This window comes from Alnus glutinosa, chromosome 10 (genome assembly GCF_958979055.1).
Source record: "Alnus glutinosa chromosome 10, dhAlnGlut1.1, whole genome shotgun sequence".
Classification (NCBI taxonomy): domain Eukaryota; kingdom Viridiplantae; phylum Streptophyta; class Magnoliopsida; order Fagales; family Betulaceae; genus Alnus; species Alnus glutinosa.
The window spans coordinates 27,382,548-27,397,174 of record NC_084895.1 but is presented as its reverse complement, the minus strand read 5'-3'; the positions used below and the strand labels follow the sequence as shown (position 1 = coordinate 27,397,174).

General features: G+C 36.6%; 2 protein-coding genes across 2 annotated transcripts; both read right to left on the bottom strand.

Moving 5' to 3' along the window:
• On the bottom strand, window positions 1-10,778 carry LOC133879399 (putative disease resistance protein At3g14460). The gene is made up of 12 exons (XM_062317964.1): window positions 9,139-10,778; window positions 8,720-8,934; window positions 8,091-8,250; window positions 7,443-7,838; window positions 6,344-6,571; window positions 4,186-4,267; window positions 3,474-3,747; window positions 3,143-3,269; window positions 2,044-2,143; window positions 1,770-1,970; window positions 491-622; window positions 1-398 (listed from the first exon to the last, which is right to left on the bottom strand). Exon 1 carries the CDS (start codon window positions 10,733-10,735, stop codon window positions 9,185-9,187), a length of 1,551 nt encoding a protein of 516 aa, XP_062173948.1. The 5' UTR covers window positions 10,736-10,778; the 3' UTR covers window positions 1-398; window positions 491-622; window positions 1,770-1,970; window positions 2,044-2,143; window positions 3,143-3,269; window positions 3,474-3,747; window positions 4,186-4,267; window positions 6,344-6,571; window positions 7,443-7,838; window positions 8,091-8,250; window positions 8,720-8,934; window positions 9,139-9,184.
• LOC133879286 (putative disease resistance RPP13-like protein 1) lies at window positions 10,779-12,710 on the bottom strand. Its single transcript, XM_062317815.1, has 2 exons — window positions 10,848-12,710; window positions 10,779-10,788 (listed from the first exon to the last, which is right to left on the bottom strand). Exons 1-2 carry the CDS (start codon window positions 12,686-12,688, stop codon window positions 10,779-10,781), a joined length of 1,851 nt encoding a protein of 616 aa, XP_062173799.1. The 5' UTR covers window positions 12,689-12,710.
• Between the last annotated feature and the right edge of the window lie 1,917 nt (window positions 12,711-14,627).

Below are 14,627 nucleotides of genomic sequence, written 5' to 3'. Positions count from 1 at the left end.
AGAGAGAGAGAGAGAGAGAGAGAGAGAGAGAGTCTCAATAGTATCAAGTTTTAAATGAGAAAACAATCGGCAATAGTTAGTAAATGTCTTGAGAACTATTTCCGTCTCTAACAGCTTCCAAAAATAGCATTTAAATTGAAAGCCAATCAAGCTGTTGTTGAGAACCAAATTCCTGCAGCTGATATCTAGAGAAGCCAATCTTGTATACACCGAAGATCGAAGAAATTAGGATCATTGTCACAAGAAGATGACCATTCAAGTAAAAGCTCTTTATTCCAGGAATTAAGAGACTAGACTAGAAGGAATCTGCCCCTTCTTTAGTTCAATTTCAGATGCTGTCTTGTCTTTGATCATACGCAGCCAGAAGTTGCACTATCCCACTTGCCAGCTCTAAGTACCTAAACGAGGCAGAAACAAAAGAAAACAACTGGGACTTATGACCTTGAGTTCTGCAACCTAAAGTAAGTTTATGTAATATAAAGAATTGTACCTGGATTGAAGAACACTACTTAAATCACCATTGAATTATCTTCAGTTTCACTTCTTCGCTGAATTTGCATGTGAACCTTCCGGTCTTCTGATGTCTCATTGAAAACTCTTGTGATGATAGTTTGTTGGTGGGCTGGGGCAAAGCAAGTACAAACAGGAACAACATTAGCATAAAACAACAAAGTGAGTAATAATTGTAGCACATAGGGTGAAAACCAATTAATGCAGAAGCCAATCTTTTAATATATGATAGTTCTGCATTTTTCGGTGCAAGAGAAGTTAGTTGTTTGGCATAAGGGCATCACAACAGGTTAAATGGTAATAGGAGGAGCAGGGAATTTTGGCTAGAAGATAAAGACGGAAAAAACAGGTCATATTATATCTAACACAAAATAAACATGTTATAGAATGATTATAGATAGAACTACTAAAAAGCTCTACATACCAAACACCAAACACCAAATTCAAATTGCCTACAAATGGGGCATCCGTTTAACCGGAGCGTCAGGATCAACCTTACCACAGCCACTGCATCCAAAGACCGAAACAAAACAAACTTTACCCCCAACAAGCAAGTAAAAGCTCTTTATGTTCAGATTTTCAAAGCTAAAATAGAATTCATAAATTTAAACATAAATGAAGACCATAAAGCAGCAAAGTTCACCACCCCCTACAGCACATGGGTGATTAATAGAGGATATTTCTAACCATCCAACACTAAGCAGCAAAGTTGTTTTGAGGAAAAAGGTGGGGTGGCACTAGGTTAACAACAACAAAATCTACTTCTCCCTGCACCACCTGTGGCCTTAGTCTTAAGTTTGAAGGGATGGTGCATGTCCACAGGCAAGCTTTCTTATGGGGATTTGAACTCACAACTCACTTTAGGAAATAATCACTTGATAACCCTTAACCAAATCAAGAAATGGGGGGAAAATTCTGCAACAAAATTGTTTTCATCCGGATTTAATGAAAATAATATGTTAAAATCTCACCAAATTGAAAAAAGAAAAAAAAGCCTTGTAGTTTTTCTTCATTTGGTGTATGATACTTGCAGTATGAAAAAGAGAGTATATTTCCAGAATTTCAAGGTCCTAGCATTTGCAGTGCTCAAGATCATTTTTCACCACCGCAGAAACAACTTGAAAGTGATAATAACCCATATGATGAGAGTCCTGTATTTTGATAACAATTAATTCACAAGATAGAATAACATCTTTTTCTCTGATTCCTTCACACAGATTCAAATGTTCATTAGAGTAAAATCTGAATATTTGAACTACCTTTAGGTGAGACGAAGGCTCATCCTAAATTATTGGTCCAATATGCTGTTCCATAAGGATGCACCTTCAATGTGAGCAGTAACTAAAGCATCAACCCCATTTTATTTGCAGATATGCACTATGCAACAGCCCCATTGTATCATCCATTTTTCCCAATTGACTGACCAAATTGTCTTCAATAAATAAGTTGTGCACATAAACCTGGATAAAGAGGGAAAAATGATCACACAATTTGATCATAAGAGTACAAAGAGACACTGATCAATGAATATACCTTTGAACCACCAACTGAAACACTTGCAGCAGAGGAGCTTGCCATCAAAGCAAAAAGACACCAAGCATGAGATTGCACCATTTTGTAGCTCTCAATGGAGCTGCACAGACGCGATGGCTATAAAAAGAGCTATTAAAATACTGAATTTCACAGGCAATAGAATTGACCACAGAAAAATGATAGGAGTGGCCTTGGTGGAGGCGGCTTTGGCGATGGTGGTGCAGGTACTGGAGGAGAGTTTGGAGCAGGTGGAGGGTTTGGCAAAGGTGGAGGTGTTGGTGCTGGTTTTGGTGCTGGTAGTAGAGCTGGGTTTGATGGTTGAATCTAGAGTGCTTGGATGAAATTCCATAGAAACTACAGATTTGTTGTTTAATTTGTTTATGTGCTATGACTGTAGATCAAATGTTTCATTTTGTGGATAAGATTCCAAACAATTCCAGATATTAAAACCAATCACCCTCGCAAACAAGATAGTTTAGCAATTTTTGAAGTCTAATGACATTTTCATCTTGTACGTATCAGTATTTTGGACTCATGGCTGTAGCCTTTTGCAAACTATCAATAAGCAATCAAACAAGGCAAAAGAGGCTAATCATTAAACTTCTGCCTATGTGTAATCGCGAGGATCAAAATGAATTCGAGGAAGCTTGGATCCTATAATTGAGTGGTTAATTGACAAACAATTAGCATGTCATGTCTCTATTGTAATGATGGGATTGACTCTTGATATTTTTTTAAAAAGAAAATCTAATTGATCCAAACATATATAACTCTATGGAGAGAAAACATGGTGCTTATCTTAAAGATTCCACTTGGAATTTTAACCATTTTCTTTATGAAGCGAGAATCTGAATGAAAAATAAACGGCACATAATGGAAAACTACTTCTGGACCAAATAATCAAAGGCCAAAGACAAACTTTCTAGACCATTCAATAACAGGAAATAAGTTGCATGCAATAAAAGCAAGCACCGTAAAATAAAGAAAAAAAGAAGAAGAAGAAGGAATTGTAGAACAATAAGCACAAAATGGCAGAATCAAAGATTGAGAATGTAGAATGCTAACTGAATTGGGCATTGTGTCAAAAAGTATCAGTTACCCTTTTAATCCCGTCCGACAAAGATGAAGAGGGAGCGCCCGTTGACAAGAAGTGAGTAGGAGCCGTTGACCATCTGCAACCGAATCTATGAGCACACAAGTGGAGTTTGTATTTCATTCTAGATGACCTGCTCCAAAGGCAAGCGTCACTTAGAATCCAACTGATTTGGAAACTTTTGGGCTTTTAATTCGTTTTTGGTTTTTGATGGATTAAATTAGACAAATTACTTCAAATTAAAACAAAATTATTAAACGAAAAGAATGAAAGAAAAAACAATTGAGCAAAGCATTCTATTTCAGCGTGAGATTAGCTCGTTGAAGAGAGAAAGTACCATTAACACATTTGTGTCGGACGTGAGCAATCTTGCGCCATTCGTCTCTTTTCCTACCCCACTCTTTCTCCAACAAAGGACAAGAAAAGATATTTAGAATATTAAGGGAGGCAGGTAGCCGTCTTCTGGCATGCATTCGAGCTTAGGGCAATTCCAGATCTTTAATTCTTCAAGAGCAGTAAGGTGTTGAAGCCCCTTCTTATCCAAAGACTTTAAATTTGGAAAGCCTCCGATACGAAGATGGGGGAAAGGGTGGCAGGCAACAACCCCTCATCTGGAAATGACTCCATGTCTTCAGATTGACCAACAACTTGGAATACGTCTTATGGAATGGTATTCCGTCAGGATTTGTATCAAAACATCTTCAATGAGGAGCAAAACGGGTACTTCGACCTTAAAAAATCACGTGACAGACATGTGTTGCGGGCTCTGTCAAGATTTAACAAAGAATCCTGACGGAATACCCTTCCATGATACATTTTGATAGTTTGATACCTCAATTCGAGACGTTTACTAGTTTGATACCATTCCGTCAAAACGCGTGGTAGTTCAGTACCCTTTTGTGAACTTATCCCTTGGAATAAAGGACAAGTTTGCAACAGGTTAAGTGGTAACAGGAGTGGGAAATTTTGGCTAGAGGAGAAAGAGAGAAAAAAAAGGTCATAAAAACTCATCTCTCTTAGATAATAGGGTTTTCCCCATAAAAACATACCGGGCAATGTTGAAAAGTAGCGTCAGCTTTGCGCTTCCACATACCATTCCCAGGCTCTCAATGGAAAAGATTTAAGCAAAGGCTGCAATACAGTAGAAATACTCATGTAAACACACCAAAACATATTATAGTGGAAGAACAAAGCTAAATTTGAAGAACGCTAATATAACAAATAAAATAGTCTTTATACATGCAAGCATGCTTTATAGAAATCATTTTTGACATCCAGGCACATACTAACCAAACAAAAAACTAGTTAGTTTGACAATGGCCCACCTCATCTACCAAGTTATGCCTCCATTGACTGAAAATCTTAATGGTCTGTTTGGATGCAAGAGTTGAATTTTGATCTTATTCAACTTTTTCCTGCAGTGTTTGCTTTTTTTAAAAACAAATCATATTTTATTCAATTTTTTTTAATTTTATCTTACAAAGTCAAACCTCGAAATTCACGCACCAAATAAGAATTGAATTTTGATTTAAAAAATCGAACACCCAAACGAACCAGTCTGGAAAGTCATGTAAGATACCATAAAAAAACTCATATCTACATAATAAAATGAAATATTATGAGCTACCCAAATGAATGAATACTAGTGTATATCTGTATAAGAGAAATCATGAATAGCAGCATATGATCTTTGATACACAGATGTCTAGAAGTAAATAATCTACAAATTTTAAGAATAAGCAATCTTGATTTAAGGGAAAACCACAAAAGAAGAATACTTTTGGCTGTCACATTTAGTTGTATTGTAATTTGTCTTACAAAAAGAGTAAAACAACAAAGTAGCTACTTTAAGGAAGCAATTCTTCGATTTTCAGCTGGGCTAATGCCATTGAGCAGTGCCTTCCTCGAGTGTATTATGAAATACCTAGTTGGTGAAAGAGAAGAAACCTTGTAAATAAAACCACTTGAAAAGGGGAAAAGAACAACCACCACCAAAATATGGGGATGCGACCCCAGCAAACTTGGCACATAAGACACGGAGAAAAAAGCAGCAAATATTCCAATCATAGGTACAATATCACATTAGCAGCGATGATGCAACTTAGCTAGAGTAATTGAGGCTTGTCTTAATAGCAAAGAACATAGCCAACTGGTTGAGAGGAATCATCTAATGTCACATAATACTTATATGGCCATCAAGCATAGAAATAGCAAAGATATATAGCATTCATAAGAAATTGAAGCCAAAACTAGGCTTATTATCTACATAAAGTGCTCTTACAAAAGGAAATAAATAATTAATACGAGCTTAGCTGCATATTTACAGTAACAACATGAAATAAGATTCTGCATAATCAAAAGCCTGTTAATTTGCATGACGTTAAAATGCACCCATTCCATAATATTCATAATATTTTGATGTAATAGCCCAATGCTACAATATGAAACAAGATTCCACATTAGTAAAAGCCCATATATTTGCATGATGTCCAGATACATCCTTTGAGCAAGCAACGAGTTGCAAAGAAATTTAGGGCAAAAGCTGAAAGCACAAATTTGACCCCAGTTTCATATTCACCAGTTGTTCCTTCTAATTTTCTAAAAGACTAAAAGAAAAGACAGGTTCCAACCAAAATTTTGACATAAACAAAAGTGCCTTACTAGGTTCATTGTATGAATCATAATCATTCACACCAATTTGACATTTAACTATGATAGGAACATCTGTATTGGCAGCATTTACTGACATGGCCTTGCCGACAAACTTCCCTTACATACACCAAACGTCTATACTATAGCAAATCAACAAAGAAAATTACAATCTAGACTGGTTGCACTAGACCAACTACACAGCATAGTTATCAAACCTTTAGATCAAGCATAAGACTAAAACCAAAGTGTCCATGTCCAGCTTTTGGACTAGGACATCCAGAAATGGTAAATACTAAAAGGATTTAGTTTGGTGAGCATTTAAAAAAAAAAAAAAAAAAAATTGATAATGTGGCACAACAAATTGTACAAACTTGAAATTGATTTCATCGTAGTGGTATAAGCCGGGCAAGAGTCCAACAATGATTATCCATCTAGTAAATCACTGGAGCCACATCGGAGAAAAAACATCAAAATCAAATAAAGTTCACAGAATCAAAGGCCGAAGAATAGAATCAATAGAATTCAGATACATAATAGAAATATATGAACACCCACCTAAACCTAGGAGGAAGATAGCACTTGGCAACCATCACGGCATTTGCAAGAAATTGATCTTTTTGAGTGTGAACAGACACGCTACTTGAATCGGTCAAACTCCTGTTCAGTAGATCAAATGGCAATCTGCTACTTGAATCGGATCAATCGGAGTAAATGGAGCTGTTAGAGAATATCCTACGAACTTCATCATCTGCGAATCAGGGCATTGCTTGATCCATTGGGTACCTATTTCTTAAATAAAACTATAAATACATGAAAAAAAAAAAAAATAGATAACCAAGATTACTTTTGTGAGTCGACAAAAATGATTGACAACATGCCTAATAAAAACCTAGAAGATCATAAACAGCAAAGGAAAATCAAGTTGCGCCTATAGTACCTGTACAGTGAGAACAAGGATTTCATGTTTCCCTTTGAAAGAATATTCAACCTTTATATAAGTTTAATAAAATGGCAATTTACATGGACTGCAGTTTTGTAATTACTAAGCTTTTAAATCAAACTAGCTTAATATAACTATATTCAAGAATAACAACATGGCCTAATGAAAGGACAATTTAGTTAAAAGATGCCGCAAAAATGTATGAATCTCCCCAACAATTCTTGCATCTAGATGCAGCTCTTGGGGGGGGGGGGGGGGGGGGGGGGGATGTAGGTCATGACTATATACTATCATCTATCAAATGTATGGAACAATTCCACATCGTTAAAGAACCTAATGAAACATGTAAAATTAGTTTTTGTTTAGATTTGATAAAAAAAAAATAGTTTAATCAAGCAATCATTGTCTACCATAGGCAGAAACAACCTGCAAGTGAAAAGTGACCTATGCAATGAGCGAGTCCTTCAAAATACATTGTAAACAATTAAATCATGAGATAGAATGACATCTTTATCTCTGAAACTTATTGACAGAGATTCATATGTTCATTAAAAGTAAAAGATGAATATTTGAAGCACCTTTAAGTAAGGTGAATGATGTTGTGACAGACTAATATTCTAAGATCACCAAAGAAGCAGAAAATTATACAATAGAAAATAACAACAAAATCACATGAGACACCAAGATTTAAGTGGTTCGGCTTAACAAGCTTACATCCACTGGCGGAGACGATCCGGGAGAAATTCACTATCAAAGATGGAGTACAAAGAGCAGCACAAAGAGAATCACTTAGACCCAAAAGCCCCAATACACCCTTATCTCACTCTCACACAAAAATGAGAACTATATACAAAAGAGAAAACTTCTCTTAGTTCCCTTACCTCTCGGCATACCCAAAAAAAAGAAAGTGAGAATACAAGTGAGACAAAAATGGCTTATCTCTCTCCCAAGTGCACTGCTGTTGTCTTCACTGCAGCAGCCTCTCTTCTTCTTCTTTTTTCTTTTCTTTTTCGCACACTGCTCTAAAGGACTGAATGTAGCTTTCGGTTTTGCAACAAAAGGCTTATGCTTTTTTTCACAAAGCTTCGGGAAGAAGCTAGCTTCTCAACTCTAGAGACAAAACATGTATGCAAAGATAGGTCAAAAAACTGTGGGGCCCACGGTGAGGCTTGATAAAATTAAGTCATTTAAATTGTGAATACCGAGAGAATTTGTTTTTTGAAATTATATTTGGATGATTTAGAAAACCTGAGACAAAATTAGAAAAAGTTGGATAAAATCTAAGTAGAATTTGCATTCTAAAAAACAGTAATTGAAAAATGCATCTCACCCAAACATGTCATTACTCTACAAATGACTCACCTTAAATAATCGATCTTGCATGCTCTCCCACAAGATGCACCACATACGTGCTTTGTGCAACTACCTTCTTGTAATAACCAACAATTAGACCACATTGGACACCAGTATCAGCTGCTGGGTCAGCACAGCTCACATCCATCTGGTTCTTGTTGCAATTATTCTGAACAATGCACAGTATCCCCAATAGAAGAATTATCAAAAGAGCTTGGGAAATGTGTATCTTTACTAATTGACTGAACAAATTGTCTTCAGTAACCAAGTTATGTGCAACCAGCTTTGCATTCAAGAAAAACATTTTTCAAAGAAAACCAAAAATCAATCAATAATCTAAATTAAGCAAGCCAAATCCTAAGCAGGGTTAAATTGAGCTTTGTATAGGTTACTCTTCTTCAAGAACTTTCAGAGCACCGAAGAATTATCCAAAAAAGAAAACGAGAAAGACTTATGGAAACTTCTTCCAAATACTACTTCTAGACCAAATAATCAGAGGCCAAAGAACAAACTTTCTAGACCATTCAATCACAGGGAATAACTTCCATGCAATAAAAGCAAGCACCAAAAAATAAAGAAAAAAGAAAGAAGGAATGAAAGAAAGTACGAAATTGACATGAAATGCATGTGAAGCATACCCATTGTAGTGAACTCAAAATGACAGAATCAAGATTGAGCTTGTAGAATGTTAATTGAATTGGGCATTGTGTCAACAACCATCAATTATCCTTTTAAACCGTCCCACACAGATGAAGAGGGAGCACCCGTTGAGAAGAAGTGAGTAGCAGCCGTTGACCATCTGCAACTGAATCCATGAGCACACAAGTGGAGTTTGTATTTCATTCTAGATTACCTGCTCCAAAGGCAAACATCGCTTAGAATCCAACCAATGTGGAATCTTATGGGCTTTTAATTCGTTTTTGGTTTTTGAAGGATTAAATTAGACAAATGACTTCACATCAAAATAGAATTATTAAATGAAAATAATGGAAGAATAAACAATCAGGCAAAGCATTCTGTTCCATCGAGAAATTAGCTGGTTGAAGAGAGAAAGTACCTGCGAATAAAAGCTGATATTATAACAGAAAGTGGAGACTCTTAACTCAATAAATCAATTGGAAGTTAACCGATTTGTGCGGAACGTGAGCAATCTTGCGCCATTCTTCTCCTTTTCTTTCCCACTCTTTCTCCAACAAAGGACAATTACAGATATTTAGAGTAGAAAGGGAGGCAGGCAGTCCGTCTTCTGGCATGCACTCGAGCTCAGGGCAGCTCTCGATCTCCAATTCTTCAAGAGCATTGAGGTGTTGAAGCCCCTTCTTGTCCAAAGATTTCAAATTTTGAAAACCATTGATGTAAAGATAGATAAGACTAGTAGGAAGCAACCCCTCATTTGGAAAGGACTCCACATCTTCAGATTTTCCAATGACTTTGAATATTCTAACAGACGGGAGGTTTTGCAAATCCCACCCCATCCGTCTCGCAAAGAGTTTCTCACAATCCAAGATTGTAATTTCTTCCAGATTGGAAGGCAAGCCCCCTTCAGGAAACGACTCAACTTCTGGACAATCTTGTATATACAATTTCGCAAGAGAGGGGAGAAGAATGTGCATCTTGTCAGGTAGTGAACGAATACCCCTACAATTCTCTATCCGGAACTCTTTAAGATTGGGGGAACGCAATCCTTCTTTTGGAAAATATGCAAACTTAGGGCACCCATGAATGTCTATGTGTATCAGCGAGAGGAGCAAATCATGTTCATGTTGTTCTCGAACTCTAAGAGATTCTAGATTCCCACAAAATCTGATTTCAAGACGTCGAAGCTTTGGGAATAAATCTAATGGAACGGACTTGAGAGAATCACAACCGTCCAACATCAAATATTCAAGGGATGAATGGTCCAAGTGGGTTGGAATCTCTAATTCACATAGAGCAGAAGCCACCAACTGGGGACAATCACGGATCTTAAGCTTGGCTAAAGAAGGAAGATGGACGGGCAACCCTCTTGTCAGCATAGGGCATTCATAAATTTCAAGCTCTCTAAGATTAGGAAAAGCTCCACCTTCGTTTTCAAAAGAAAACCATTCCTCCCATTTCAGCATATACTTGATGCTTAGAACTTTCAAGGCTCCAAATGGCTTAATTGAAGAAGATCCACTGCCATAAAACTCACGGCCCATTTTAACAACTTCATTCAACCCAACAACAGAGAGGTCCTGCAGAGAAGGCAGCTGTCCAAGCGGTGGCAAGCTGCAACAGTGGTTACAGTAATCTAGACGAAGAGATGTTATATTAGAGAATGAAGCATGCCCTACCCAGTTTGGAAAACTTTTACCACCATAGCCGTAGATAACGAGGCTTTTCAAGTGTGTATGGGCCTGGAGACTATCAAGTACAGTTACATGACTTTCTGAAGCAAAAAAACCAACTTTCCACTCCAATATCAACTTCTCAAGGTACTTCACATCCCTCAAGCGTCCATCTTTGGCATCCACGGGAGATTCAACATTTTGGAGCTCTAAAATTGGAAGCGACCCCCGAAGATTTGTAAGTTTCCCAAGCTCTCCAATGCAAGATCCATTATGCTTGCTGACGATAAAGCTAGTTAATGTCTGAAGACATTTTAATTCACCCAAATTTATAGGCATCCCCATTATGTTATTTTCAGCAAAATCAAGATGACGCAAATTAATGAGTTTATGCATATCTCTTGGCCAAGCAGTAAGATACGGACAATGTGATAAGTTTAATGTTTGCAAATTGCACAACTTACATATGAAATGAGGCAATTTTTTAATTGCAGTGAAAGAAAGGTCCAAATAACGTAGATATATAAGTTTTCCTATTGAATCTGGCAACTCAGTTATGTCCGTATAATGAGATAGAATCAGCACCCGTAATCGTAGGCATCTTATCATCGGAGATAAAAATTGGGTTCCAAACATGTGCGACAGATCATCCCCAAAGAAATGTAATTCTACGATAGTGCGTAACCTCTTAGCCCTACGAAGGGCCTCAAACTTCTTAATATGAGTATGTTCGCAAGAATACGAGAAATGACGAGTCTTGCTTCCAATTTCATGAGAGGAGCCATCTTCAACACTTAAAGCAAATTGCTTTGATATAAATTTTGCCAAATCGCGGACAAGATCATGCATTATATATTCATCGTGATTGGATTGTTGGAATAATGATCTAGATACAAGAGCAAGGAAGTAATCATCGCCAACTTCTTCCATTGTTTTGTTTTTGGGTTGCGGCAAAAAACCTTCCGCCATCCATAGTAAGACTAATTTATCTTTTTTGAAAGCATAATCTTTTGGCAATATGGAGCAGTATGCAAAGCATCGCTTTAGATTTGACGAAAGATATTTATAACTTAATCCTAGAGCAGGAAGGATGCCTGTCTCTTCAATTGGCAAATCCCATAATTCACTTCTCAATACCTTATCCCATCCATCAACATTTATTTTAGACCGTAAGAGAGCCCCAATCGCCTTGATTGCTAAAGGTAGGCCTTTGCACTTTTCTACAATTTGTCTTCCTATTGCTTCTAGTTCTGGATGTGCATCAAAGTTACCATCATGGAATGCATGTTTTGCAAATAGCAACAAAGAATCTTCTTCGGGTAACTCCATTATACGATGTACACTCGCAAACATGACTGATGCAACCTCCTGATCTCGTGTTGTTACGATGACCTTACTTCCTTGTGCCCCATATTTAAAAGCATTACTTAAAACCTCCCATTTGAAATAACTCTTCTCCCAAACATCATCTAAAACAAGTAGGAATTTCTTTCCTGTCAACGTCTCCTTGAGTTGAGTTTGAAGCTGATTTAGATTTCTACTATCGGCATTATCATATGAACCTACTTCCTCAAGAATTGTTTTCATTACAATGAACACATCAAATGGATCTGAAATACAAACCCATACTTCGTGGTCAAAATGCCCCTTCACCCTATTGTCATTGTATACAAGCTGAGCAAGGGTGGTCTTGCCAATTCCCCCCATGCCAACTATGGCAATCACACCTTTCTCACTGCCACTCGTATCATCTAAGAGCAACAAGTTAATTATCTCCTCCTTATCATAATCCCTTCCACAAATACTAGATTCTTCAATGAAAGAAGTCGTGGGCAGTCTTTCTGATGGATTCCCTACTTGTCTTAGACCTATATTCTCCTTTTGTTCTACCAGAAATTTTAGTCTTTTAAGCAGCTCTTCTATCTTTCTTTCTACCTTCTTGACAAAACGAGAAGCAGAGATGGGGCTAGCTATACGTACCTTACTTGCAATGGTTCCAAATTCAGCATCCAACTTCTGTCGCAAGTCTTTGGTAGGAATCTCATCCAAGATGTCCTCTGCATCATAGAGAGCATCTTTCAGCTCATCAAGCCACTCTTTCACATCAGGCTTTGTAAATTGTTTGTCCTCCGCATCTTCAAGCACTTCATTCACGGACAGCAATGTCATCTTCAACCTCATTAAGAGTCCATCATTGAGTTTTCGTCGCCGAAAGAAGTCAACGAACTCCTGAGACGCCATTCTGTCAAAAAACAGTTGGAGGAAGGGAGGGAGAATTATGCCTGCAACCTCAGCCATGTTTTCTTTTTCTTTTTCTTTTTCTTTTTCTTTTTCTTTTTCTTTTTCTTTTTCTTTTTTTATGAATGAATATTTTATAACCACAAGGAACCCATTACACACCAGCAAGCAGCTGGACAACCACAACAGGACACAGCAACTGCCAGAATACAAGAATAGAAGCCAAACCCAACTACAAACTTTCCACAGAATGAAAAGACCAACCAACAAGCAACTGCCGGGATACAAAGACAAGCCTAAACAACTACAAACTTTCAACAGAAAACCAACCCCAGGGGAAACGAAGCCTAAACAGCCAGATATGATACGATATATGTTATCTTGTTTTCAAATCAAAGGAAACGAAGGAAGGCGATTGCAAAGAGCAGAGCAAAATGAGATTATTGGAAGCTGTGTTTTGCTTTTACAAATTACACCAAAGAGCCTGGTGAAGTGATTGACCCAAACGAAACGACTGATGTACGCGTGAATGAAATTTCTTGGATATTCTAACTTCTTGCTTTTGAACATTATTCGTGGAAATATTTGTTAGTATTAAATTGTCCCAGGTTCCTAAAATATATATATATATATATATATATATATATTATGATTTGGTTGCTTTTTAAGTTATAGTGTTATTTCCTCTCTAGATGTGTCTTTTGAAAGTGAGATAGGCCCATAAGCTTTTATATGATATGCCAGTTCCTTGGATAATGATGGACATTTTCCTCCCTATATTGAATACGTGTTTGACCAAAGTTGCAATGAGATGCATATTAAAGTGTCCCAGATCGACGACATCGCCAAGATATATATAACCTGGATACATTGTAAGCAATGATGTTCTCCTTCTCTCAAAGCATCTTTTGAGAGGGTGAGTTAAGCCCATGAACGTTTACGGTCTCTTTGTTTCTTTCCTTCTCTTCATAGTTCTTACCATCATCGATCGCATCTTTTAGATTTTTTCTAAATGTAAATGTCAAACTATTTTTTGCATTTTTATTTAAATAAACTCCACAAAAATTTCATTTTTATTGATATGTAGCATTACTCCTCACAATGATACACGTAGTTTTTAATTATTTAAGAGAAATATTACACACTATCAATTCTATATTCTCAAGTTCACATTTTTTGACGCGGTACTAAAAATGCCATTGAATCAAAATTTAATCATAATTCATTCAAAATTTTATAGTACTCTCTAGTTTTTAGTTTCATGCCCATAAGTTACGTTTTTAAACTCACTCCCTTTTACCTTTCAGGTCAAACACTTCCAGAGGGAAGGGGGTATCGAGTGCCTGTTCTATCTGCTTTGATAAATGGTTTACTTTTTAAAGCTTATCAGCAAAATCAAGTGCTAATTATAATTAGTCTTAAAGGCAGAGTTTACATTAATGACTGAACAAATCTTCAAGAAACAGGCTCAACTTTTTGACAATCTTATAGGCTGAATTGTGTTCAAAATCAACGTGAACAGTTAAATATGATTAGTTAAAGGATTTGAAATTATCATTCTTGATTGTTTGCACAATTTCTAGCATTTTTACACCCCTACACCGTTGACTTGGGATACACCTTTTTTGATAAAATGTCTTCGTCGTTCAAACATCATTCAATGTTCAAAGCCGCGTGTTCAAAGTGATGTGCAAATGCACATGCAGCTGAAGTGGGTCCATTGTTGAATTGTTGTGCACTCCCATCGAGAGGTGGAAATAAAATTTTTTTTAAAAAAAAAGCATTTTCTTATTCGTGATTTGAAAAAATAAAATTTTGTGTTTTTCAAATCGTAATTTTTAAATTATTTTTTTTTACAATTTAATTTAAAATCGCACCGTTTATTTCTTTACCTAATCTCAAATGCACCCATAATCTCTCTTTATGTGTGTATTTGTGCGTATTTATATAAAATAAAAGCATAGAAGTCTTAAATTTAATCTCATGACATCACAAACAC

Bases quoted from the DNA above. Each gene is read 5' to 3' on its own strand.
- LOC133879399 (XM_062317964.1), bottom strand. From the start codon at position 10,735: ATGGGGATGCCTATAAATTTGGGTGAATTAAAATGTCTTCAGACATTA.
- LOC133879286 (XM_062317815.1), bottom strand. From the start codon at position 12,688: ATGGCTGAGGTTGCAGGCATAATTCTCCCTCCCTTCCTCCAACTGTTT.